Source organism: Pygoscelis adeliae, unplaced genomic scaffold, assembly GCF_000699105.1.
Source record: "Pygoscelis adeliae isolate BGI_AS28 unplaced genomic scaffold, ASM69910v1 Scaffold188, whole genome shotgun sequence".
Classification (NCBI taxonomy): Eukaryota; Metazoa; Chordata; class Aves; order Sphenisciformes; family Spheniscidae; genus Pygoscelis; species Pygoscelis adeliae.
In genome coordinates, this window is record NW_008825304.1 from 1,019,171 (window position 1) to 1,044,369 (window position 25,199).

Sequence of the window (25,199 nt, forward strand, 5' to 3'; positions counted from 1 at the left end):
GTAGCGCCATCTGTGGGGTTTCACACCTACCTTGACAGGCATCTTGGCCAGTGTGTGTTTGCATCCCAAGTGCTGATTATTTGTTTTCCTGGCAGTCAGTCCTCCGCACCTCCAACAGTTTTTGTGTTTTTACAGGAAAAGGTCACTGTTGATCATCTGTTAATTCAAGGAGCTATATTAACTGCTCTTAATCTATACAGAAAGCACGTAAACATCGTAATGTAGTCTTGAAAAATACTGGTAAGCTGTTGGCACCCTTGTAACTATACTGTGGGTAATACAAAAAAGTGTTTTGAGAGTTGTTTAAGAAAGGGATTAACTATATGCAGTGAAATTACTCTCTACTTGGAAAAACAACTAGCAGACTCCTGTGCAGCCACTCTAGGCAAAAGATTATGATTATAGCAGCACGTTGCTACCTTGTAACCTCACATTTCTTAGATTTTAACACAAATTATTTTTTAAAAATCTCTTGAGTTACAGAAGTAAGTTTATAGAGACCATTAAAAATACGAGTTGCTAAAATCATTCTTAATCTCTGTCCGACCCATACCTCTGAATGTGTTTTTCCAGGCTATTTAGAAGAGACAAGACCTGAACTGTATTTTTTCATTATCAGTAACAATGCAATCATACAGTATTCTCATACAGTTGACTACATAAACTATGAGTTGGGTTATTTTCCAGTCTACTTTAAATTAGTTTTGGGTTTTGTAATTGCTCTCAAGATAGTTTATTTTTGTACAGGCTTTTTTGTCCATTCTGAATAAGCTGAACATACTTTTAACGTGTATCAAAATGGGGTTTGGAGGACTGAAATTTCAAGATGAACTGTCTACTTCAGAATAAAAAGAAAAATCTGTTTTTAATGAGAACTAGATGTAAGCATCTGCTGTCCCAACAGAAACATATCCAGTTTCTTCCCCTCTAGTAAGCAGCAAGACAGATATCTCGGTCCATCGGTGCTCCATCATTCTCCATAGCGGTTTTATTGACCAAGAAAATTTATTGACCATGCTCCAGCTCGTGCATCCCCAAGGTGCAGGACCCAGTTGGATTCACCCTTTCTAGCACTGTGGTACTTGAGGGCGACCCCTCGGCTATCGAAGGCTGTCACAAGGTGTATGGGTCCAAGACGGCAGGCATCAGCTGAGAAGTTTCCTAGTGTCTTTCTACCCTGAGCTGCCAGTTCTGTGCTCCCCCAAGCCTCACTGTCTGTGGCTCTGGTCCAGCCCCTTGGGTGGAGTGGGAGGCAGAAGCAGCAAGGACAAATGCTTTGCCTTCTCCTATAGCAGAGTAACTGTTAGTAACCTATTGTCAAAGAAAAAAATGATACTTATAGAAAGTAGGCAACTGTCAGCATATAGCAACCTGCTGCTTTAGTCTGGGTTGAAAGGGGTTGTCATCGTATTGGGGTGATAAACCTCTAATTCTGTTTTTTACCTTCCAGCAATACAGTTACCAAACGTGTGATCATATTGGAGCATGCGCAGAAATGCACTTTGTGGGTAAAAAAGGATATAGACACAGTCACATTGTTTCCATTGAAATTTCTTTGCCGGTTTGAGGAAACCGGACTGTAAAAGAGGGCTTTGTAATGGTAGGGAGAACAATGGAGTGATGATTAGCAGGTCATCATCATGCTTCTCACGTTTATTGACCTCCCCTTAAACTGGTTTTATTCATTTCAGTAAAAACTTGTTCTTTCTCCTCTCCCCCTTTGCCCATACTTTCATGTTTGTTTCTGAAAGACATCAAGGTAAAGCTGGTTTAACAGAAGCCGGAGAACCTAGGGGGCAAATGCTATAAACTGGGGCCCTGGGGGAATGCAGTAGATGGCCTCTCCGGGGATTCCCAAGGCATCTTCTCCGTATTGTTTAATAAAAGTGAAAACACAAAGACCCCAGCAGATCCCACAGTGGGGCTGTGCAGAAGTACTAAACAAAATATGGCGCTTCATGAAGATGAAAGTAAGTCCCGAAACACTTCAAAAATCTAGGAAAAACTGGGCAGGAACAGTTTAGCAGTAGTTTTAGGTCTGAGCTGAAAATACTTCAGTTTAAAGGAAAAGTGGGCCACTAAACATATTTCGGGTTTAGAGCCATAGTGTTTAATTTCCCCCTAGATACTTCTTCGGAGCTCATCAACTGAATGCTTCACTGCTATTAATTATTTTCATGTCCTCTCTGAGAAGAGGGCATGCTGCTATGGACAGTAACACCCCCACTAAGTCGCTGGTTTGGGATGTTCAGTTTGGAGGGAGCCACCAGGGTCTGGATTTTGAGAGTCTGGTGATGTTCACTGCTAAAGGATCAAGCGTACAGCCTGCAATCTGGGAGCTCCCCAGTACTTGAGCGCTTCATTTTGCAATCTTAATGTTGTTCCTGACGGTGTGCAGGTGTCTAGGCATTCTTGTAGCATTTTACTGGTTTTTAGTTTGTTCCAGCAGATGCATACTGGTGCCCGTGCAGACCCCCAGCCCTACTGCACTCGTGGATGCTGGGCGATAGGCACCCATTGCCTCCATGAGACAGGGGAGGGAAATTGCTTCGCCAAGTAATTTGTGAGGTTTTTGCTGACAGCAGAGGAAGGAGGGTATGGGTATCGCTGTGGGTTTCCTTGGAAAAGCCCAATGGGATGGGCACTGTCTTTCCTCCCTGCCCCGTCGCTGCTAAGCCTTTGTCTGTCCAGCTGCAGGCTCTGCCCTGATCCCTGTGTTATGCCAGTCTTTTTGACAGTACATCGTTGGTTCCCCTTTTCCCAGCTTTCTCCAGGCAAATCTGGAATGTGGTGCCAGGACACGTTACACTGGTGGTGTGAAGAGTCTGTGCACGTGTGTGGTCAAGGTCGAGCTCCTCCCGAGGCAGAGCTAGGGCACTGCATGCTGAGCAGGGGTGAAGGAGTGGTGTCTGCGTTTAGCAGTCCCTCGTGCTTCTCGTTTGCCATCGTTCAGCGTAGCCATGGGAACGGGTTGCACCAACGGGGCACCTGCCTCCCTTGTGCAAGCCGTTCAGAAAATGTAGGTCACTCTGGATGTATCCTGTCTTTATCTATTTCTGCACCCAGTCAAAAACCAGCCGCATCTCATTTCTACAGCACAGAGCTGTCTCGTTAGGGTGATGATTTTCCAGTGCCCTGGACGTGCTTGCTTTAGCGATGCTGCATGATACAGACAGCTTGCTGCTGAGCACATCATGATACCACAGGCTGCTGCTCCAAGTAAACTTTTGGACTCTATGGGTACCTTGTTTGGTTGGTTTGTTTTTTTAATTTCTCTTCAATAATGGAGTCTTAGATAGTTTTGTAATGCAGTTGGAATTGAGGAAAGCCTCATGCTTGGTTACAGTTGTTTCAGTGATGGCCCTTGGCTGTGCCCACTTGCCCAGGGCAGGAGGTCTGCAGGGGGAGCAGCCGGGGACAGTCACCTCTTCCTTTCCCGGCTCTCTTGAGAAGAAGGCAGGGCTGTGGGAATTGCTGGCTCCTACAGCATTTAAGCTTTCTTATGAAAAGCTTCTTGCTTTAGCTCAGTAAAGCAAGTTTTAATCTAAGTATGAAGACTGGCACAGGAAACTCAAAGGAATGCTGGACAAACATGAAAAATTATCATTTATGTACTGTGCAATGGAACATGTATTTCAAGTAAGATATTTAATCTGCTTTGATGCAGAGATAGCAATTACTTCTGTGATGCTTGTTTGTTAGAATCATCATTTTAAAATCAATCCTAATGTAATACTTAATCTGGTATTTATAATCCTTTTATGCAGGGCCATTATATTTTTGTAATTTTTTAATGTCCTTCTGGGGAGGAAGAGTGTCTTTTAAGTAGGTAGCCTGTTTATAGACTTCCATGTCTTCACTTGGAGCTGAACACAACTAAATGATGCTGGGGCTGAGACTTACTTTTTGTGTTCTGTCTATGACGTTGTCCCCTGTTGCCCTTACACATGTCACACTCCAGCTCTGCTCCTAGCACACCCACATTCCCCCAACTGCCTTTATCCCCAATGGCTGTGTTCAGGTGGAACAGGCTTCAGCAAGTGCTGCCCTGCTGCTTCCTTACCTGTGCTAAACCTGCTGCCCCCATGGTGCCTGCGAGGACAAACTTGCATATGTTGAAGGAAGAAGCAATGGGACTCTGTTGAATTCTCAAGTTAACTTAGATAGAAGCTGATGCCACCTAATCAGCTGCAAAATGTTAAAGCCATGCTGTTTGCATTCCCCACATTTGACGTACAGAACTGACTTCCTTGCCCTCATGCTGGCTGCCTTCCTTCTTTCCACATAAAATAGCCTGGACTGGTGTCTGGGTTCCAACTTTACGAGTCTGACGACATAAAATTAAATTTTTTGGTTGTGTTCCTGCTTGCCCAAACACTAAACCTTATTTTGTGGTGTTTGTTTAAAAAACAAACAAACGAAAAAAAAAACACCAAAAAAACCGCAAGCAACTTTCAAGGAAGTAACAGTTGTTATTGTCCTCATGTGTTCACTTACCAAAGGTAGTTGCCAGTGTTTAGTTTGTGAAGCAAGCTGTTTTCTAGCCAGATACTTAAGATTTTGACACTTTATACTGTATTGCACTCAAGCCAGTTAAATAAAATTAGGGGAGACTCCCAGCCAAAACCAGAATTGTGACAACAATGAAGTCATTAAAAATAAATGCTAAAGCATATAAGTCAGTGTGGGTTCAGCCTGATCTGTTCTATCAGCCTTGTGTTAAAATTTGCTGAAGTCACCCAAAATAATCTTACTGACTCCAGCAGGCTTTGGCTCAGTGTTTTCAGCAGACACAGCAGCATGGCGTTCCCCACTACCTCCAAGAGGATTAGAGAAAGTATGATGGCAGTTTTTTCACATTCGCTTTTTCTACTCCTTACTCATTTCAGTCCGCCTTTTGCCTTTTCTCTTGTATCTGATCCTACAAATGCATAAGCATGGGTCGACAAAAGAAAATTCCCTTGTCACCTTTTTGGGTTGTGGTTGCGCCCTCTAAAAATCAAAACGCAATGAAATGTAGCTTTTTGTACCTGCCTGTGGTTACCAGGACATGGATGTGCCTTGCCATTCTTGTTTGCACTGGGGACAGTGCAGACCTCACATCATTTGAATGCTCATTTAAAAACTCTCAGAAGGATTTTCCTAAACTTAAGCTGATGAACGTCTTGTACCTGATGTCCATCCGGACTGATCATATTTCTGGTGAGCACCGCATACAATCCAGTAACTTCACATGATCTAAAAATGGTGAGAACATACAGGAGGCAATACATGCACACGTGCATGTGTGCCACGTGTGGAGGCAGATGCTGTAGTGACCTAGTTAGGCTTTTGAGTGTGTGCTTTTTTGGTTTGTCTTCTCCTCTCTGTCCCCATTACCTTGCCCCGCTTTGGGAGAACTTGGCTACCAAAACAGCAGCAGATTGCAGGAAGCCCAAGCAACCATATGATGCCCTGCACTCTGTGACTATAGATTATGTCAAATATAGAGGATGGGCTCAATTTATAGGGATGATGATGTACAGATTAGTGTTCTTGAAAGGCATTACTGTGTATTTGGGAAGGGAAATGATGGCATGAACCACTGCAGATTAATATGATTAGCAGATCAAAAAATCCAGGCTGAAGTTGGGCACCTGCTATCCATTGTATTTCAATGGGATTTGGCCACGTAACTCTCTGGGGCTGTTTCTGATCCTTCTTCCTATGATGCACTATGTTTGTGAGCCATTTGCTTCCTTTGTATCTGTTCATACAGTTATCTGTTAGTATCATGTCAGCAGCTAGTGCTCCCTCCTACAAGATCAAGGTATCTGCTGCACCCAGCGGAGTTGTAGGCCTGGAATTTTGCTTATGTTCATGGTCCTCTGGGCCATTTTGCAGTGTAAGAGTTTCATAAAGTGTAAGTTACATTTATTCATGTTTATGAGTAGTGACAGAGGAGCACAGAAACTGTCCTAAGTGACAATCTAGCATTGAATCTTCAAAATGGTGTCAAAATCATCCATTATGATTAAATTCCTATCTCTAATCCTGGAAAATATATACTTGAATTATTTTTGAGCTTAAAAAGTTTTCAAGGCTGAGATTTTCACAGAAATTACTGGCTTTTTGCAGCAAAGTTGTAATTAAATTCTGGCAAGTTAGAATCTGGGGTTTGGGGGGCTGGGGGGATTTAAACCTGTTCCTGGAAAATTAAAACAAGAACAGAAACTCAGAGGCCATTTTTATTGCTGCTTTCCCTCCAGAAAAAAATACTCTGGTCTGCCTCCCATCACCCGAGCTTCAACAGTAAACTTCAAAGACAAGCAAAGCAGGAGGATCTGTTGGTGATAACAACTCTGTGCTTCGATAGGATTAAGACACTGTTTTTCTACAAATATTGGCCACTTCTCTCAGCTCTAGTTATTCACTGGAACTACACTACTTGTAAAAATAATTCTATAATGGTCCATGGCAGGTGTTACAAAAAGATGGAGCCATCTTTGAACTTTAAAGTAGTTTTGTCTCACTTTGGGAGTGGAAAGATGAATAATGTTGTAATGCCTGTGAGTGATACTGTGAAAAAGAAAGGGTTTTGATGCATGCTCACCTGCTTTATTCGACCAGATGCCAAAATTACTTCTTTCTTGGGCTGTTTGCTTTCAGGCGCAGTACAGGTAGCTCTTCAGGTGAGAAGCTCTATCTTTAAAAAAAAGAAAAAAACCAAACAACTACACGCACTGAAAACCTAGCAAAATGTTATGGAGATATACGTTTCTAGCGTGAGGGGGATTTACATGACCAAGTCAGACAAGGGGTGTGAACTCGTGGCAGGACGGGAATATAGATGCCACTGTGGAACTGTGATGCTTGTAAGCCAGCCCTCGGGCTGTGCTGTGCATCATGCAAACCTGGCGGTGATGCTCAGTTTGCTGTTGTGGTTAACGATACGCACTGCTCCGGAGCAGCATGTGCGTGTCCGTCTGTGGTGACCTCATGCTGCATGGTGATGTGGGGGGGACATAATTTCCTTTGACGTGTGGGAGCAGTGAGCCTGCTGGCCTGAGCACAGGGTGCAGCCCCTCGCAGGGTCCTACCTTTGCCAGAGGTGGCCAGCAAACTCTCAGAGGGGGAATTGGAGAGGGAGAGCTCAGGTGTTCATCTGTCCTGCTTCACTGTGTGCAGTCTTTCATGTCGTCTCTTTTTGGACACAGCTGGTTTGTACACAGCTGCTGCAGTGCATTTTGTTCCAGGCTTATGCCTGGAGCCTCACCTCTGTTTACATGCCCAAAATTTAAGGATCTCTCTTGTGCGTGCGTGCTTTCACAAGTACACAGCAATAAATAAACATTTGCCGATACTGCAGTCTGCTGGGAACGAGATCCAAGATGGTAACATAGACTCCCTCTGTGGCAGGTTTTTGGTAGCACTTGCAGACAGATTGTTTTCTACTTCCTACGGGAATGCTAGTTATAATAGATATGCTGCGTACCTGACACCGAGGAGTGCTGTGAGGGGTGAGTGCTGGCTTGTCTTGCAGGTCTTCAGAAGTGCAGTTGTCCTCTCTTCTCTCCCACTTACCCCCACTGCATAGGACACTTGGCTTTAAAACTTTCCTACAGCACTCCAGGGGCAGCTCTCCTCTCTACAGCATGTCCTCTGGGCAACGCAGGTAGGGCCACCCTGTTTGGGTGATGCCCTTATTCCTCTGGCTCTCTGTATTTCTGGCTCTGTTCCTTTACCACACGCCTAAGTTTGTGTAAGGTGGTACAAGAGTAGCCTGGGTAGCCTCGGATATGTCTATGCCAGTAAACTAGAGCGGGCCAGGACACGGGCGCAAGCCTGGCTGTGATGGTGTGCTCTGTTAGGTAGCTGGCATGCTTTTCACGTGGTTTTTCCCTATGCCAACGAGCATTTTCCTATCCAGTGCCAGGACGTGAGTCGAGGCAGGGGATAGAGATCCTTCCCTCTGGGCAATATGGACCAGGTTACCCTCCCTGGGGAGGACGAGAGCATAGCTGCATGGATGTAAGCCCCGCTGTGCCATTTACCTGTCGGTGCAGAGATCAGGCCCTAGCATGTTCTGTTTAATAATACAGAAATGGCTTTCTGTATAATAATACAGAAATACAGATTAAATGCTTGTTGCATGAAATTGAAGAGTTGATTTGCTAGGTGTCCTTTCAAGTCTTGTGTTGCTTTTCAGTCATTTGAAAGTTGTTCCTATGTGGAGTTTAGCAAGAATTATCACTGGGATCGCAGATCACATGGCAGGGCACTTCAGTCACAGAAAACAAGCTCCTTTCCCCTTTTTCAAAACACTAGCATTTCAAAAATTACTCCTGTAGGGTTTAGATTTTCACAGAATGCAATCATAAAAAAGCGTTGCGCTGTGCAACAGGGAAAAAAAAAAGGAAGGCAAAAATATTTAGGTGTAGCTTAGCAATATCCAGAGAATTAAAAAAAAAAAAAGTATGATGATGATAAAAGTTGGCAGCTTTTGATAGCTTGTAAGAACTTTTGGATAAATACTTAATGATCTTTCTATTAAAGCCCAGAGAGCCCCATTAATTCTTCTTGCAAGAGCTTTTTTTTTTTAAAAGTATATACCAAAACAAACCTAAGATTAGTTGGGAAGCTGCAGTTTTTCTGCTTTGACAATCCCCAGACTCAACACTTTCTCTTTTCTTTTGCAGGCTGTGTATATGTTTTATGCTTTGGCAATTGTCTGCGATGATTTCTTTGTCCCTTCGTTGGAAAAGATTTGTGAAGTAAGTATTAGAAGATGTTACTTAAGCTTGTGTGCTGCTTTAACAGCAGTTCTCCTTGCGTGCCTCAGAACATGATGATAGTGTATTTACTATTGTCTTAGAGCGTTCCCCATGCTTCTTGTTTAGTTGTTCAACACTGTGTGTGTGAGCTGACTCAGCTTTGTGTTCTCACTTGCAGGAGATGGGCTGGGAGTCTGCTCGTGGGTAAACTTGGCTGATGCTCCCTCTTAAAGCTAGCAGTCACCTCTCAAATAACAATTCCTATATATGCATCATACCACTTCTTAAAAATGGTGGCAATTTATAACACAGTGAAAAACATGTTCTCTAGAGCAGTGATTCCCAAACTCAGCTCCATGCTGCAGGCTCCTCGGTGGTGCTAGCTGCAGCGCAGGTTTCCGGGTAATAAGCCCAGCAGAGCTTGTTAGCTTGTCCTGTACTCTGCTGCTCACTGCTGATGTGCTCCTGCCTCTCTGGCTGAGAAACCCTGCCCTTGAGGTAGGATCCAGCCATTGGAGACTGCAAGGGTTGGGACATTGTTCATTGTCCATGTAGGGAGCAGCACTTTCGTTCAGTTATGGCTTCGGGCATGTCACTCAGTTCTCCTGGGATGATAACCTTTTATTTCTTGACTTTTGCATGGAAATACTGATCCATGGGGTGTTTCTGAGTTTCATATACCATAACGTAAAACTTAGAAACCTCCCAAGCATCAGGCAGGGAAAGAAAAAATGCACAAGAGTGTTTAGATGTGTTGGTATTTAAAAACAAAACCAAAAAAACACCCAGGGGAGGGAGAGATGCCAAGCTCTCAACCAGCTGCCTGAGAGCTGGGTCCTGCCCCTGCCTGTGGTCCTGGTCCCATGGGACCGGGGTGCTGTACCTCCCTCCTGCTCCTGCTGCCTGGCTGGTAGAGGACCTGCATGCTGCTGGTGCATTCACATTAGGGCTTGCCGGCTCCCAGTGCAGCCAGTGACAGGGAGTGCTGCCTAGCCAGGGCAGGACTGCCCTGAGCAGACCCATGCCAGAGCTGGGTTTGGTTGCTTGGACTTCGGTTAGAACTGAAGTCTTGATTTAGGTTCAGGACGCTGCAGACGTGCAGTGCGCTTGCTTCCCGGGGCCTTTCGGCTTTGCTTGTGCTTGTGCCCAGTGCAAGAGTTCACAAGCTGATGGTTCTCCAGGTGCTTCAGCCGTTCATGCTGTGATAGCTGCTGTTGCTTTGCGTTTGTGTGTCTTTGCAGATGTCTCTTGAAAAACACTAGGCCCTACCCTTAGCTGATGTAAATTAAAACCTCTGGTGATTTACCCCAGTAGAAATCATGGATCTTGTACCTTGCCTTCAAAGTCATGAGTTTCATACCTTGCATTGTGTTTGTATAAGTTGTAAAGCAGTAGGGCAGCTAGGTCAGCTGTAAAGAAGCTCTTGAACGCTTCCAGCAATTGCAAGGGACTCTGTCCCTCTTTTGCTAAGGTTGGCATGCTGAAATTTTAGAAGACAAGAAGTACATTTTAGCCTAAATCAGCTCAGACAGCTACAGGGTGAACACAGACCATGTGCTCAAAGTGACTGCAAGCTCTCTCCAATGTCAATCTCGGGCAATGAAATCTTTGCATGTAGAAAATACAGTTTGGTCTTGCCAGTTAAACATCTCTCTCAGCTGGAGGAGATATCTGCCTGGCAGTAAGTGTTGCTCATCAGGGAATGGGCTGTGCCTGTGCCTGGTCCTGGGAGGAGGTGTGGGAGATGGCGGGAGAAATCATTTGACAGCTCTGATGGAAGTTGTCTCTAAACTAACCTTGATATTTGTAGTTCAGTACCCTGCCAAACAAGCTTTTTTGCATCATCATCATAAAAAAAAAAAAAAGTCCCCAGGAAATGCCACTATTTTGGTGCATAAGTATTCAGGTAACTGAAGGGCAACAACAGAAGGCAGGAGCTTCTGTCCTGCAAAGTTGCTGCGCTCTCTAGGGCTGAATCTAGGGACGGCCACTGCAAGGTTCAGAATGGGGGAAACAGACGTTGATGTGGAAGTAGGGATGGGAGATGCTAGAGATGTAGACATACTGAGTTATTTAACCTCCCCTCTCCCGAGCAAGGGAACCCTGCTGGGAAACATGGGTCTACAAGGCCAGCTCAGGTCACTGTAGATGAATGAAACCTGAGCTGAGTAAGCAGTGTCCAGGACAGGCTTGTATTTTGTGGTGACATGGATATGCCCATGGGCAGGCCTGCCACCCAGAGGGACACAGGTGGAGCCAGGAGATTGAGAGAGATTGTTATTTCTCTTGACTGAGCACTCGTTAAATCTCATCTATGAGTGTATTTTGATTAGTGGCCTTACTTATGGCACAGAGGTCTGATCTGGGTCTGTGGAGCGCTAGCTCCTGTTACAGCTCTGCCATGGACTCCCTGAGTGACCTTGGACAAGCTCCGTTGCTTCTCTGCACCTCTGTTTCCTACACTGGTCAGTAGAAATGTTGGTCCTTGACTGTATTTACAAATCATGGTAGGAAACACCATGCACGGTGTTAACGGTTTCTAACTTTACTGGTGGCAAACTTAGTTATCATAAACGAGAGGCTCACAGACTGCAGAAGTCTCTCTCCTTTTACTGTCATTAGCTTTCTATAGGTGCAGGATCTGTGCATCTCTCCACCTGCCCCAGAAGCTTGGTTATAGAGGTACAAGTGTCAGAATTATGGTGCCATTTGTTGTTCTGACAAATTCTCAGATGTGTTTGGGTTTGTACAGACATCTGATGTCTAAAAAGCAAACAGCCTCCCCCTGTGACTTTAACATAGTATTTACAAGCCCCTGGGTCCTAGAGGGCTACTTTCACTTGACCAGATCTTTACTTTTTGGTTATTTGTTGTCTTCTCAATGGTGCGTAACAACAACTCATGTGCTTTAATGCTTCTAAACCATTGTGTTACCCAACACCACCAATAAAATAAGATGATAATAACAAGTTTTATTCAATTGTGTGAAAGAGAAAACTTAGCGACAGAACACTAGGATCTAGCATACTTGTATTAAGAAGTTACTGTCCAGAAGAAAGATACTGTCATTAGCTATTATCAAAATGGGTCATATAAATGGATCAGAATTTTACTATTCCTATTGCTCCTAATTGATTCTCTCCCAAAAAAGTTTTTTCTCACCGCATAGGTGACCTTTGAGGGCATTCAAGTCCTTTTATTTATGTATTTTATGCATAATTAAGCAATTATGTAATTACGTGATAGCAAAGGAGATACATGTTCCTGTTTCCTGATCCAACTACTTTTGATTTTATCAGTCCAGAATGGCTTGTCTTCAAAACATCCAGCTTTTCGTGGTTTGTCCTTGATGTTAGCACTCAAGAATGCGTGGGAAAAGGCTTGGGTCACTTCGCAAAGGCCTCTGCAGCCTTTGGTAGTATCCACTCTTGCCTATTTTTCTAGGAAAGGGAAGGTTTTATCGCTGCCTGATGACAGGAGGTGCTACCACCATTGCTCACGCCAACCAGTACTCTCCCCACATAAAGACCCTGTGAAATGAGTAGGCTGACTTGGAGACCCAGGGCTGCTTTGTGAGGGAGAAGACCACCTGCTGAGTCTTCCTCCATCACCTGATAAGAAAGGGTGTTCACTTGTTTTTGAATACACAAAAAAATAATAGAGAGGGGGACGGGGGGGAGAGCCCTTTGCAGGAACTCACATCTAAGAGGTTGTACTGGGTATGGCAGTACGTGTAATGTGCTTAGCATGCAAACAACTGTAAATGGTAATGACTTGCTGCTGACTTAAGATCTACCATCAGTAATCTGACTACCGCCTACTGTTGTATCCAGCACAAAAGAATTCAAACCTCCTGCCTGAAGGCTTTTTTGGTCTTGGAGATCAAACAATAGTTATTCTACAGTTGCTCACAGTTTAGATGCACTAATTCTAAAATAAATGCCCTTTTTCTGTCGTAGCTTCATCTAGTTTGGAAAGCGGTTGTTGAGTTAAACCAACAAGGCATTTGCACTCCCAAATGTGTGTGTTGAGATGAGAATTTGTTCCAGAACACTTGCTATGGTAGATGTTCACATTCTGTCTTAGTTCAGATGTACTTACAATAAAGCCCTGATTTTCATTTGTTTTCTAAAACAGCTTGTACTTGCGTTTGCCCAGCTACTCTCTGTTACTGGTGTTACAGAGTGTTTACATGACGCAACTAATGTCGTATGTCAATTGCAAACATTTGTCTGCAAATACCAGAGAATATATTTTTGCCTCCTACATAGGGTGCTGTATTTTCTGCTCTGTTGTATTAACTTAATCGTCATATGCATCGCAATAAATTATCTAGGAACTGTCTTCGAGGGAACCTACTATAGCTTTAAATTAAACCATCCCCACAGAAAGCCCAGCACAGCTGGTTTCCTTGGCTGATGGTCTTTTCTTTCTAAAGACACCATCAAGTTGCAGACCAACTATTGTAGGATGACTGTGTCTGTATTTCCATAGAGAATCCTGCAGAAGAAACTGGTCTTTGGGGATCTACTTCTGGTCCTATGAACTTCTTCTACAATAGTTTTCATCTTATTTAAAATCATTTTCCGTAAAGCTGTGTTTCATCAGGTTCCACAAGCTTTTACAGCAAGTGCGGTGATGCCGTGATCTCTTGCTTAAAAAGCATTCCTGGTGAGGGCACATCTTTTCCTTTTTTCCTTGTCCCTGTAACATATGTACAAAATTTTGTTATATGTGTTTGGTCAGTGGATAGAGTTTACCTTGTCTTATGGGCCTAGGATATCCATTGTGGGATCTTCAATCCAAATAAGGTTGGTGGGAGGATTTCTGCAATTCTTGTCTCTGTGCAAATGTACTTTGGTAACGATAAAGTTGCAGAGAAACCCTGCAGCGCTACAGAGGGGAGAGGAAGGCTTCCTCCGTCCTGCCAGGCTGGGTGTGCTGCTTCAGCCAGTTCTGCTAGTGAAATGTCCCCACCACCCTCAGCTGTTTTCCCCTTGCTCGTACAATGGCAGCCGCTGACTCACACGAGCACGCCAGCTTTGCGTAGTAACAACTCAGCAGTTTATGGCCGTATGGCGGTGGGTGGCTTTTTTTAGCTACTCATTAAACCGTGGAAGGTGCCAGCAAGGCATGTGGTCTTTAACAGCCTTGTCGCGTTTGCTGAACAGTGACTTGTGCAGATGGAGCAGTAGGAATGCAGAAAACATAAAGGAAGTAATTAGCCAAGTAAATCTTTGGAAACAGCATATGCTGATGAAGTTTTTGTAGAGTAGTGGGTCCTTTCCCTTCCATAAACCCATTTTAGATAGTCCCTGGGCACTGCTAGGGGAAGGCTGTAGGAGGTAAGTATCTTTGATGGTGATCCAAGTGAAAGGGGGGGTGAGGAGAGGTTAAATGTCCAAGGCTGAAATGATACCAGGGAAGGTGGCTGAGGGTGAACCAAGCCTGAGCTCCAGCCCTGCCCTTTGCAGGCCAAAGTAGATGAGATAAGGTGTGTATTGTTGGGGTCATGGAGGAGACAAAGAGCTGTGACTGGTGAAACTGCCTCGCTGTTGTCCAGAGTACTGCTCTTTCTCTCCTCTGTAAAAGGTATTGCAGCCACAACCTGCCCTCTCTACAAGGAGAGGCTAACCTAAGTAGTCAATGCCTGTGATGACTTTTTCCCCTATGCTTAAACTTTATTAACATAAAACTTTATACGTATTGGCAGTTTCCCCCTTTTGGTGGACAGTTTAACGTTTCTAGATGAATTCCTTCAGCCTCTCAGTGTTGTAATCAATGACTCTGATGTGTTTTTCTGCAGCGCTTGCATCTTAGCGAAGATGTGGCTGGGGCAACTTTCATGGCAGCGGGAAGCTCTGCTCCTGAGTTGTTTACATCTGTCATAGGTAACTAACCTGCTGCTGCTTCTTGAAACCTCCGCGTTTCCCTGGCTATTTTTCAGAGTTGAAATGGGATTGCTAAGCACCTGTAACGTTCATTGTAATATCTGGCCCTTCCCTCATGGGCACACATAGGACTAATTGTGGGGAACCCTCGCTAGATGAAGCATCTCTGAAAAAGGGCCATTGTCCCACAGCAGGGCTGCCTTGGAAGTGGTTTGATCTGACCCCATCAAACCAGGGCCAGTAGGCAGTTCACCTTAACTGTCCATTAATCTACCTCGCTGTAGCACAGCCAAACTGCACAGCGCTGAGCTCTGCACGTGCAGCCTTCTCCCCTCCTATCTGCCCTCCTACGCTATCTGCCACGCCGTCTCTAGGATGTAGCGTGAAAGGATGCACCTCCAGCCTCCTGTGTTGGTATGCAGGCAAACTCTTTGCGTCCTCGGCTGCAGGTTCTCTGCTATGACCTCCACTCTGGTTAGTCTTCTAACACCACTTCCATCTGGGAAAGCCAGAGTGGAGAGGAGAAGAGGATTTGAAATGCTTTCTCACAGCAACAAGTTGGTCAGAGCATCACACTACCAAAGCAACTCTGATTATGGGAAGTGTGATCAAGGGATTCAGCAGTCCTTACGCATGTGAAACCCGGGAAACTCGTGTGGTCCTTCAACAGCCTTGAGCTAAGAGGGGACTGCAGTCAGCTGTTATAAAATGATGCTGTATGTATACTACCTGGTGCAAGGGGAAAGTGTTCTTGCGTTTCACTTATCCACGTCTCTGTTGGTAGGTGATCATCAGAGCAGTGGTTGGGATGTTAAGGTGGGCTCTCCGTCACTGAGGAGAATTATTCTCAGCTTAGATACTTTCTCTAGAAGATAATTCTATTTCAGTCACAGCTATCAGATGCAGAGCACAAATTAATTCATGCAAAGCTGCATACTCTGTAGAGAAGTCCAATTACACAAGTAAAGCCTCAAAATGTAGGAACTTAATTTGGACCAAGTTGGGGTTGTACTCCAGTTAAGGATAGCGCAGTAGCAGGGTGAAAATAAAACCAGATTCAGGCAGCTTAGAGGAGCCCTAATGGTCAGATCATTATCTTGCTGTGGTGTAATCCACCAGATACTGAGTGTTACTTGGCGGGTGACTGCTTCTGTGTAACATGTTTCTGAGGAAAGGATAAAGTGGAAAAAAATATCTAAACTACACTGGCTGGATAAATATGGTTGGGACGTTAAAAGCAAATGGTGAATTTAAACAGACTGACAGCTAGCAGGAGATGGAGTGTTATTTTTAGGCTGACTTCCTAAGGAAAGAATTTTGTGCAGTACCATGATGCATGTGTCTTGTCAGTTCGTCTCCCTCACCATTAACCTCATTGTCCAATTTTAACCAAATTTGACAGAAGAGCTCTGAAAGGAGCTTGTAACGTAGCCCCATAACTCATCCTGAGAGGCATCATTCAGTTTGCAAGTAGCTAGTGGCCAGGCAGCTCTGAATCAGCTCCAGCTCAAGCTTCTGCTTGCCTGTTGAAGCCAGTAGGGATGGGGGATATGGGGAAGAGCAGAGTACTGGTAAGGAGATTTCTTATGGGAGAGTTTCCTGCAGACTTGTATCTGACCAGCTGCTCCCATGGAGCTTACTGTCTTTCATGATGTATATTGCCATAATGTTGGATTGCAAGACCAGGAGGCTGGTGACTTAAACATGTCTAAGGTATTTGGTTTTCATTAGACAGACTATCCAGGTCCCCTCAGAAAGCAAGTTCTGCCACCTTTATTCACCCTAGTACCTTTCTCTGAAAGTTGTCCTATTAAGTATAAGAAAAACTGGTAGAACTGATCCATGCCTTTAGATTCATTAATGGGGTGTGAGGTCTGCAATTTTTTGTGGAAAAATTCTGCTCTTTCCAATTTACACAGCTTGCCTTGAACTTGTTTTTCAGGTGTTTTTATCACAAAAGGAGACGTAGGCGTTGGAACCATCGTAGGCTCAGCTGTATTTAACATTCTCTGTATTATTGGCGTGTGTGGGCTTTTTGCAGGACAGGTAAGAGCATTTAATGATTCCTAACAGTTCTTGCTTCATCCTGTGCCTTGGCTGTACTGTGAAATCAGCTGCCAGGTTCACAACCTTGCCACGAATTTCTCTGGCTTTGTTCTTTTTAATAGGGCCCTATGCTATTCCTCTTGTATTTTTGAAATGAAAAGCAGAACAGCGAATGTCAACTCAGGAGTTTTAAGGTGCCCAAGATATGTGGGTGGTCAAAGGAATAAAAGTTAGTTGAATTGAAAAATGCGTTGTGACGTTTGTATCTGGTTCTTAGACCAAAGGAGCCAGGAAATGTCTGTGCCTCTGGCTGATAAAAATGCACTTCGGTGAGCCATGCAAGATGCCTCTGAAAGAATGATGACACTTCTGGAGCATCACAAAAGGTGCTGCCTTTGTGCAAGATAGTTTCGGATACATGTGCTGAGCTGGCACGACGTTGTCAGTGGCTGGCATGACTTAGGAAGTTGTACAAGAAAGATAACAGTCTTTGCTTGTAGTTTATCTCATTATTTATATCCGGAATCACAGAATGGTTTATGTGGGAAGGGACCTCTGGAGGTCTCTGATCCAAAGCCCTCACCACCCCAACCCCCCCCAACTCAAAGCAGGGCTGATTTCAAAGTTGGATCAGGTTGCTCAGGACCTTGTCCAGTCAGGTTTTGAATACTTCCAAGGATGCCCCAACTTTTTTCCTCACTAGCAGTAAGGCTATCCATTCCTGGTATAAGTTCTGACTGTTTTCCAGCGTGTCAAACTACTTATGACAACACAAGCTATTCATCTGAAATTAAAGTAATTAAGTTGTGAGATCTGAGCTGCTGTCTGAATTGCAGATATGATTGACTGTATAATTAAATATCTGAATCTGCATTCACCTTAGCACTTGCCAACATGCCCAGTATTTTTACGATCTCATAAAATGTTCTTTGGAATGTTACTGTGCAGATTTATTTGTAAAGAGAAGCAGGATAACATTACCAATACAGGGCAATAGGCTAAATAGCTCTGGAAGAAGAACTTACAAGAAGGGGCCTGTATAACTTGGTCAGTATGAGAAAGCATGCAGAGAGATTGGGCTTTCCTGGGAAAGTTTGTAATCCAATTCTATTTGCATTAGCAATGAACTTTTTCAGGATGAAGGTGAATGTTTTCACTATGGGGAGGCTTCAGGAAAAGCCCACAGTGGTACTTTTTAGCCACCTAAGCTCCCTTGATTTGCATGGGAACATGCAGCTGGAAGCTACACATGCTCAATACGTTAGTGGTTCTACTGTAACTCTTGCTGTGAAAGCCCAATTGATTCAGGCCAATTTTTAAATGACCAAATCTTTCCCAGGACATGAAGCTGTGTTCCTCAGAGGTGTTCTCCTGTAATCAGTAGGACTTTTTGCTCAGGTTGCTTTTTTCAAGCAAATGAAGATGATTAACTGTGTAGCACGATGGTAGAAGAGCTAATTCTTCTGATTTTTACTTTCCACGGTATTGATTGCATGCCTCAAACCTGCTAAAAAACAAGCTACAAATCACAGCTTTCAGTGGAAAAGGTTTGCTAGAGTTAGGGGGTTGATGGAGAATGTCAGTTGTCTTGAGAGATGTTGTGGTTTAACCTCAGCTGGCAATTAAGCCCCACCCAACCTCTCGCTCACTCCCCCCCACTGGGATGGGGGAGAGAATTGGAAGGGTAAAAGTGAGAAAACTCATGGGCTGAGATAAAGACAGTTTAATAGGTAAAGCAGAAGCCGCGCACGCAAGCAAAGCAAAACAAGGAATTCATTCACTGCTTCCCATGGGCAGGCAGGTGTTCAGCCATCCCCAGGACAGCAGGGCTCCATCACGCGTAACAGTTACTTGGGAAGACAAACGCCATCACTCCAAACGTCCCCCCCTTCCTGCTTCTTCCCCCAGCTTTATATACTGAGCATGACATCACATGGTATGGAATGTCCCTTTGGCCAGTTTGGGTCAGCTGTCCTGGCTGTGTCCCCTCCCAGCTTCTTGTGCCCCTCCAGCCTTCTCAGTCGGTAGAGCATGGGAAGCTGAAAAGTCCTTGACTAGTGTAAACACTACCTAGCAACAACTAAAACATCGGTGTGTTATCAACATTGTTCTCACCCTAAATCCAAAACACAGCACTGTACCAGCTACTAGGAAGGAAATTAACTCTATCCCTGCCGAAACCAGGACAAGAGACCATTTACAGGTGGGGAATGATGTTTGTTTCTGAAGGATATAACATAGCTGAAATGCTCTTGTAAATGCCTTCAGCCTTCCAGGTGTGGTAGCTTTCAGAAGTTCAGAGGGGGGATTGGCTGCTGTAAGTCATCCCAAGCATGGTCTGCGAGTCTCTTTCAAGCCAAGAATTGAGGGACAATCCGAAGTTGGACTGATGCGTCCCGACTTTGTTTTCCCTGACTCTGCTAGTGATTTGCATGTGGTTTCGTCAAGTCACTTAACCTCTGTTTGCTGCAGCTTAACCACAGAGGATAGGTGAGAACTGAAATGATTGACATCACTGCGTGGAATCATGATTTAAACAAGCAAATAGGAAACCTCAGTTTAAATAATTCCAATATTATAGATAAAATTTTCTTTCGGTTTGTGCTTTTCATTTTTTCCCACTCCCAACCCTTCACTGAAAAGTCATTCACTTTTACTGGTGTGATTCATCTTTTTGTTTTGTGTTAGTATTAATAGGAATTTGGTTTTATTATCAATAATTTCTCTATAGATGCACTAACATAGGTGCTAAATTTGGTTGGCCGTTGGATTTCAATTCTGCTGGGGACCTGGATCTCGGTTTGGAGTTGCCTTGTAATGGGCCAGGTGAGCCTGGAGGCAGGCTGTCAGTCTAAGCTGCTTGCTGTGCTCCAGCTCAGTTAGAGCAGGGTTTTCCTCTTTTGAGCTCAGACCTGCAGAGTCAGCAGCTGGAGTCCTTTAATTTTCAGATGAGACCGGTGAGTCAATGGGCAGGGATTTACCAGCCGAACTTTGCTGTCTTGTGGGCCTCCCCCGAGGCTGCTCAGGACACAGGCCTGTTTTCTGGGACTCCTGCCCTGGAAAGCGTTGTTCAGGCATCTTGGTTCAAGGCTGGAAGGCTTACAGGTTTGTCAGGTGGGAGGAGAGAAGCGGAGAACTAAGCCTGTGCCTGTGGCAGTTTCAACCTGATGAGGCTCATGTGGCCTTCGTGTTCATCAAAACCTGTTGTTAAATGCTCTGCGGTTGGGAGGTGGCTGCTGCAAATTGCCAGTGTGGTCAAGAAGGGTTGATGCTCTGTTCCCCCTCGTGTCTGTTTTACATGTGGGATGCCTCCGGCAGGGGAGGGACAATTTCAGGATGATCACACCTCCAATTTCCACAAGGGGAATTGCGGAGGGGGTGGAGGTAATCTCACCCTGGCTTTCCTGTAACACCTGCCAGCAGTAGCAGCAGCATTCCAGCAGGAGCTTTTATGTGTTGATGAGAGCAATTTGCAGCTGCAGTTGTGGTAGCATGTTGGGATCCCGCTAGCTGGTCAGTACTCGGCAGCATGAGCTGCTGTTCGGATGCTGGGTTGCCTGGAGATGCCAGCAGTCCAGGAGGTGGATGGAGAGCAGCACGGGCAGCAGCACTCAGTAAGCCATAACTCTGTGGCAGGGCTGCTTCATCCCCTCCTGGGGTGCTCAGCTCGGAGCTGGGGGAGGAAGTGTGTCTGTGCTGGAGATTATGGGGCAGCTGCCTTGTGGCAGAGAGCTTGGGAGTGCTGTATTGCCCACAGGTTGGGAAACCCAGAACTAAAACCTGCAGGGGACTTTTGCAGCATTTCCGTAAGCACTGTTTATTTTTTCAGAACTGTTTGGTATCATGAGACCGCCTTTTTTTTGTGTGTTTGTTTTTTGCCTGGTAAAAGGTTTATTAAAAAATACTGACCAGCTCTTTCCAGGATATGTTTTATTTTTAAATTAGGTTGTAGTATGCATGTGCTATGTTGGATGTATTATTCTTTGGCTTAAGAAAATGCTGGGTTTGGCTACGTGCACCTTGTTTAAAAAAAGAAACAAGCCCACAGCCCCAAAAAGCTGGTATGCATTTACTTGAACACCGACTCTAATTATTTTTCTAAACCTTTAATGGCTGGTAAGTGCACACTTCTCAGAATAAATGAGAATAGACATCCCACTGCTGGAACTGGAGAAACAAAGTATGATGCCCACACCTCTATATGACACTACATACGTAAAAACTGCATTAAAAGAGCATTGTTAAAGTTGAAAGTCAAATACTGAAAAGTTAGAAAATAGCAGCGTTAAGGTTCCTTGTGCAACCTTAATTTGCCCCCCTGGTGTGTATGCATTATTATACAGTCTTTAATTACAGGATCCCATGCTGGTTTCTCCACAGGGTCCCTGCCTCCCTCAGTGCACAGAATGGACTTTGCTCACTTAATGAGCCGCTATTCATTATTTTGTTTTCTCTTCGTTGTTCAGTGTGTGCCCTTCTGCCTTATTTACCAGGCTCTATTCAAGCCCTGTTCCAGAGGCAGAATTATTAATTGCTTCTTGAACTTCTGCCGATCTCATCGCTATTGTATCTGAGCAGTTGATGAACAATTAATTAATTTTCCCCAAACCTCTGTGAGATGAAGGGATGTTTTAAAGATGGGGAAACAAAGCACGGAGAAATTAAATACAAAAGAATAACTTGTCATTTTAGGGGCCAGTTAGAGGTGACACGGGCCCATTTTTTTCCCCTGAATGTATAGCATCCTGTAGCATGTTCTTTGTTCAGAGGGCAGCTCCCAATGGCTCCAGATGCTGCTCGCACTGCTCCTGCTGCTCCACCTTAACATTGTACAAGGGTTTCATTGCTGGGCTGACCTTGGTTTAAGCGGCCATCTCAATGTCCATACAGCCCAGCTCTCCTTGGGAGCATTTGGCTGCTTTAGCCATGAGTCCGTTTTCTTCTCCTAGGTCCCAGCTCATGTTCCACCTTCTGCAAGGGGACACACAAAATGCCTCTGTCGTCATGAGCCCTTGCTTCATCCCTAGACCATTATTGACCTGAATTAAGCAGGTGACTTAACTACCTCATCTCCTAACATTTAGTGCTTGCTTTTGCTAGTGTGATGATGTTCCTTCTAAGCACCCAGACGCTCCAGGTTTCTTTCCATTCAATCTGTCTCCCAGCCCTCACCTCAGCATTTCTTGAAGCTTGAGAGAAAAGCTTTCTCCAGACAGATTTTTTTCCCCCTGGATCATGGATCCACCCCATAGCTGTCTCTAAAGTGTCCAGCTTTCCCCCGGACCCACAGTGGTCTAGATCCTTATCCTCTCCTCATGGGCAGTTCATGCTGGAGCGCTTGCGACACTTTGCCCTTACTCTGCTCGTGGCCAGAGGACCCCACAGTCCCTGGTTTGTAATCCCAGCAGAGTCACAGCCGCTGTGAGAGGCTTCCTTCTGGACACATCTCTGAAGTCATTAAAAGGCCTATAACAAGGTTCCCTTACCCAGCACAGCAAGTCTAAAATGGGAAGCCCCCCCACGCCTGTGCACTCCCCTTGCTCCAAACACCCAGCAGGTTTCAGGCTACACTGCATCTCGATTCGACACACTCCTACGGTGCTGGTCACCTCTGCCTTTGGAGTATGAGGCTTCCCCATCCACACTTGGAGCGTGCTGGAAATCGGTGTTAAGAGCCATGGAGATCTTGGCCACCCTGCCTGCAGGCACCTGCTCAGGTTTCCCTGGTCTGCAGCTGAGCCCTGCCTGTCTCTTGCCCTGGCTCACATGGGAAGATGCTGCTGGGAGCTGGTGCTGTGTGAAGGGGAAAAGTGCTTAATGTTTAGCAGTCAGTCTGAAGTAGCTTGGGAGCAGGCTGCCAGAAGCCCTCAAGCAAGACAGTAATTAGAAAAGCTTCCACTTCGTTTATTTATGTATTTAATTTTGAAATTTTAAGGAATTTATCACCTTGGTAGCTAGAGCCCGAGTCTGCAAGCAATTGCAGCCAAACTCATTTCTGCAGACTGAGCTGCTTGCAGCATGGATGTCTAAGAGCCACACAACTTGTTTCTACCGTCTGCTATTACGCCTCACTTCAGGGTTTTCAAATAACTGTGGTAGTGTTGTAATGCTCCTGAAGAGCTGCTCTCATGCTAAAAACCAATTCATGTAGATGAAAATCAGCTTTGATATATCGTTGTGCTCCTTTTTTCTTTGTGGCCCAGCCAGAAAAGACGAAGTTGGGCTGGAAAACGGGTTGGTTTGAATAATGTCAACAGATTGGGGAGATTAACGACATGGCTGTTGTGCGCCAGCCCAGAGCTGAAGTTGTGTGTGTTACAAACTCTAGGGAAGGATTAACAAATGCAAGCAAGCAAAATTGCTTTAAACAACCATAAAGACATTTCCGTTAGTGTTAAGTATTATAAACCCCTTGTCTCCCTTGTTTGTTTTTAAACAGTGCTGAAAATTTGAAAAACTTTAAGTCAGAGATACCTTTACCCATCAGACCCTTAAGAGTTGGTGGGTTTCCTACTAATTTCAAAACCAAGGTGGTTCTAGATCATATAAAAAAATATTTGTGCCATGGTTTGTTACTGAAAAGTAGAAACGTGTGTTTCAGTAGCCTGAAAGTGACTTGATTTGCTCTTCCAATTAGTGTTGATGACACTTTGTGGATCACCAGTGAGGATTCTGGACTAGAGCTTTTTTTTTTAAATTTATGTCTCTTCTCACTGATAAGCTCCTTCTCAATGAAAGCTCCTGAGGTCTTTATCCTTGGCACAGGAGGACCAGTTCTCAAAAAGTGACAATCAATGCAGGCTGCCTGTGTTTTTGATGACCAAACCAAAAGCGCCTATAAGGCTGGATTTTCTACACTAGCATCCACAGTCTGAAAATCAGATCTCTTTTTAAAATGTCTTAAACTGGGCCTCTGGAAGCTGAAGAACTCTACCTCTGATGTGTTTTGAAATCTCTGACCAAGGCATATTTAGAGAGGTAGATAAAGTTTACCCTTGTGGATGGCTGAGTGCAGCCCACTTGGCTGTGGCAGTGAGTCTTAGAAGCTTTTCCTTCTTTCTTCTTGCATCTGTTGCAGTATTCTGCTGATGTCTTACATGTGCACACACACCGAGGAAGATTTGCCTTACTTCATCTAGGCAGTAGGTGCAATTTTTAAGCTGTAGATGGTTTTAGTATATGGAAACGTTAACTGTCCTCATTCCCCAAATGCTGATGTAGTGCAGGTTGGATGTGTCTGTAGCTGTTTCCTCAGTTGTCTGTACACCTGTGACACTAATGCATATTCTTTCAATTGTACAGCTAAGTCAACCCAAACATTGGTTTTTTTAGCTGCTGTGTCTGTTTTGCTTTCTACTGGCAAACAGAGGGTATGAGAAAGTAAGAGAATGCTGCAAGAGATGAAATGGTAGCAGATGCAGCCCTTCAAATATAAGTTCTGCAACATTTCATGGGGATGCATGCTAGATAGCAGAGAAGAAATACAGGCATGGAGTCTGCCGTCTGCGTTGTGATGTATTAGGCTTTTTCCACGATGGCAAAAAAACCCCAACTGTGTATGGGAAGATTGACCTTAGCCCAGGGTCCCCTCCAAGCCTCAGTCTCTCTGTCCTGTCTTCTCTCGCTCTCATGTTTGTGCTTCACAAATTCTCCCCTCCTTCCATTGCCTTCTCGTCATCCTTGGTAGCAAGGATGTGGGATTCTTGGAAGCAGTCAATGCTTGCTTAATTCAGCTCTCATTCAAACCAGCACAAGCAGAGTTTGTTCAGTTTTGAAAATTCCCCCGTCCGGATTCTTCTCTTTTTTGCAGCTCTGCTGCTCTCTCCTGCATGTCATCCGGTCCTCCTCTGTCCTCATCCAGCACTAAACTGCAGCCTTTTGTGGTGTTGCAGGAGAGGATGAAGGATGAGAAGAGGTTAGTGAAAAGTGCTTAAGTGAAAGCAGTATAACCATGAGTTGCAAGTCACTCCAGCGTTAAACAGTAATTTTTAATCTGCATAGCTTCATTTGTTAATTATCGTTTAACTGCTGTGTTTTTCATTTGAGTTCTAGTTTCTCTATTTCACCTTTCCCCAGAACAAGACAGGCTGCTCTGGGTGGAGCAGGGGACCATGAATGCTGGATTGTGCCAGAGACGTTCTTGGTTTTTTAGGGGCTCTTCCAGTTATTTCTTCTGTCAAGGGGTCTAGTTGGTGGCCAGGTGTCATTCCTCAATACATTGGAGTAAAAAAGGACTACCTTGACCATCTGACCTGCCTCCTTCCGCTCCAGTGGTATTCTTTCACCTGAGGAAATAAACTAAATTCAGAAGGCTGTCCTCTGTCCAAGTCACAGTAAACCCTTGTGTAAGCTGGGGGTGCTTCTCAGGATCATCAGCTAATGTGCGCTCAGTTTTATCTCCGTGTGAAAATATACCTAAGAAATAGATGTTACAAATAGTGAAGAGCTGAGATGAGGAAACTGAACAGAGATTTAATAACCGGGTAGAACATTGTTTTCTGAAGAGACT

The 25,199-nt window shown here is 44.5% G+C and overlaps 1 protein-coding gene across 1 annotated transcript in view; it reads left to right on the forward strand.

The window, feature by feature from the left end:
• The window catches only part of SLC24A3 (solute carrier family 24 (sodium/potassium/calcium exchanger), member 3), a 148,515-nt gene that overhangs the window by 77,185 nt on the left and 46,131 nt on the right, over positions 1 to 25,199 (forward strand). The window contains exons 4-6 of the mRNA XM_009330134.1: positions 8,679 to 8,753; positions 14,560 to 14,644; positions 16,587 to 16,690. Of these exons, the coding sequence (XP_009328409.1) occupies positions 8,679 to 8,753; positions 14,560 to 14,644; positions 16,587 to 16,690 (264 nt within the window). The remainder of the gene's footprint in view (positions 1 to 8,678; positions 8,754 to 14,559; positions 14,645 to 16,586; positions 16,691 to 25,199) is intronic.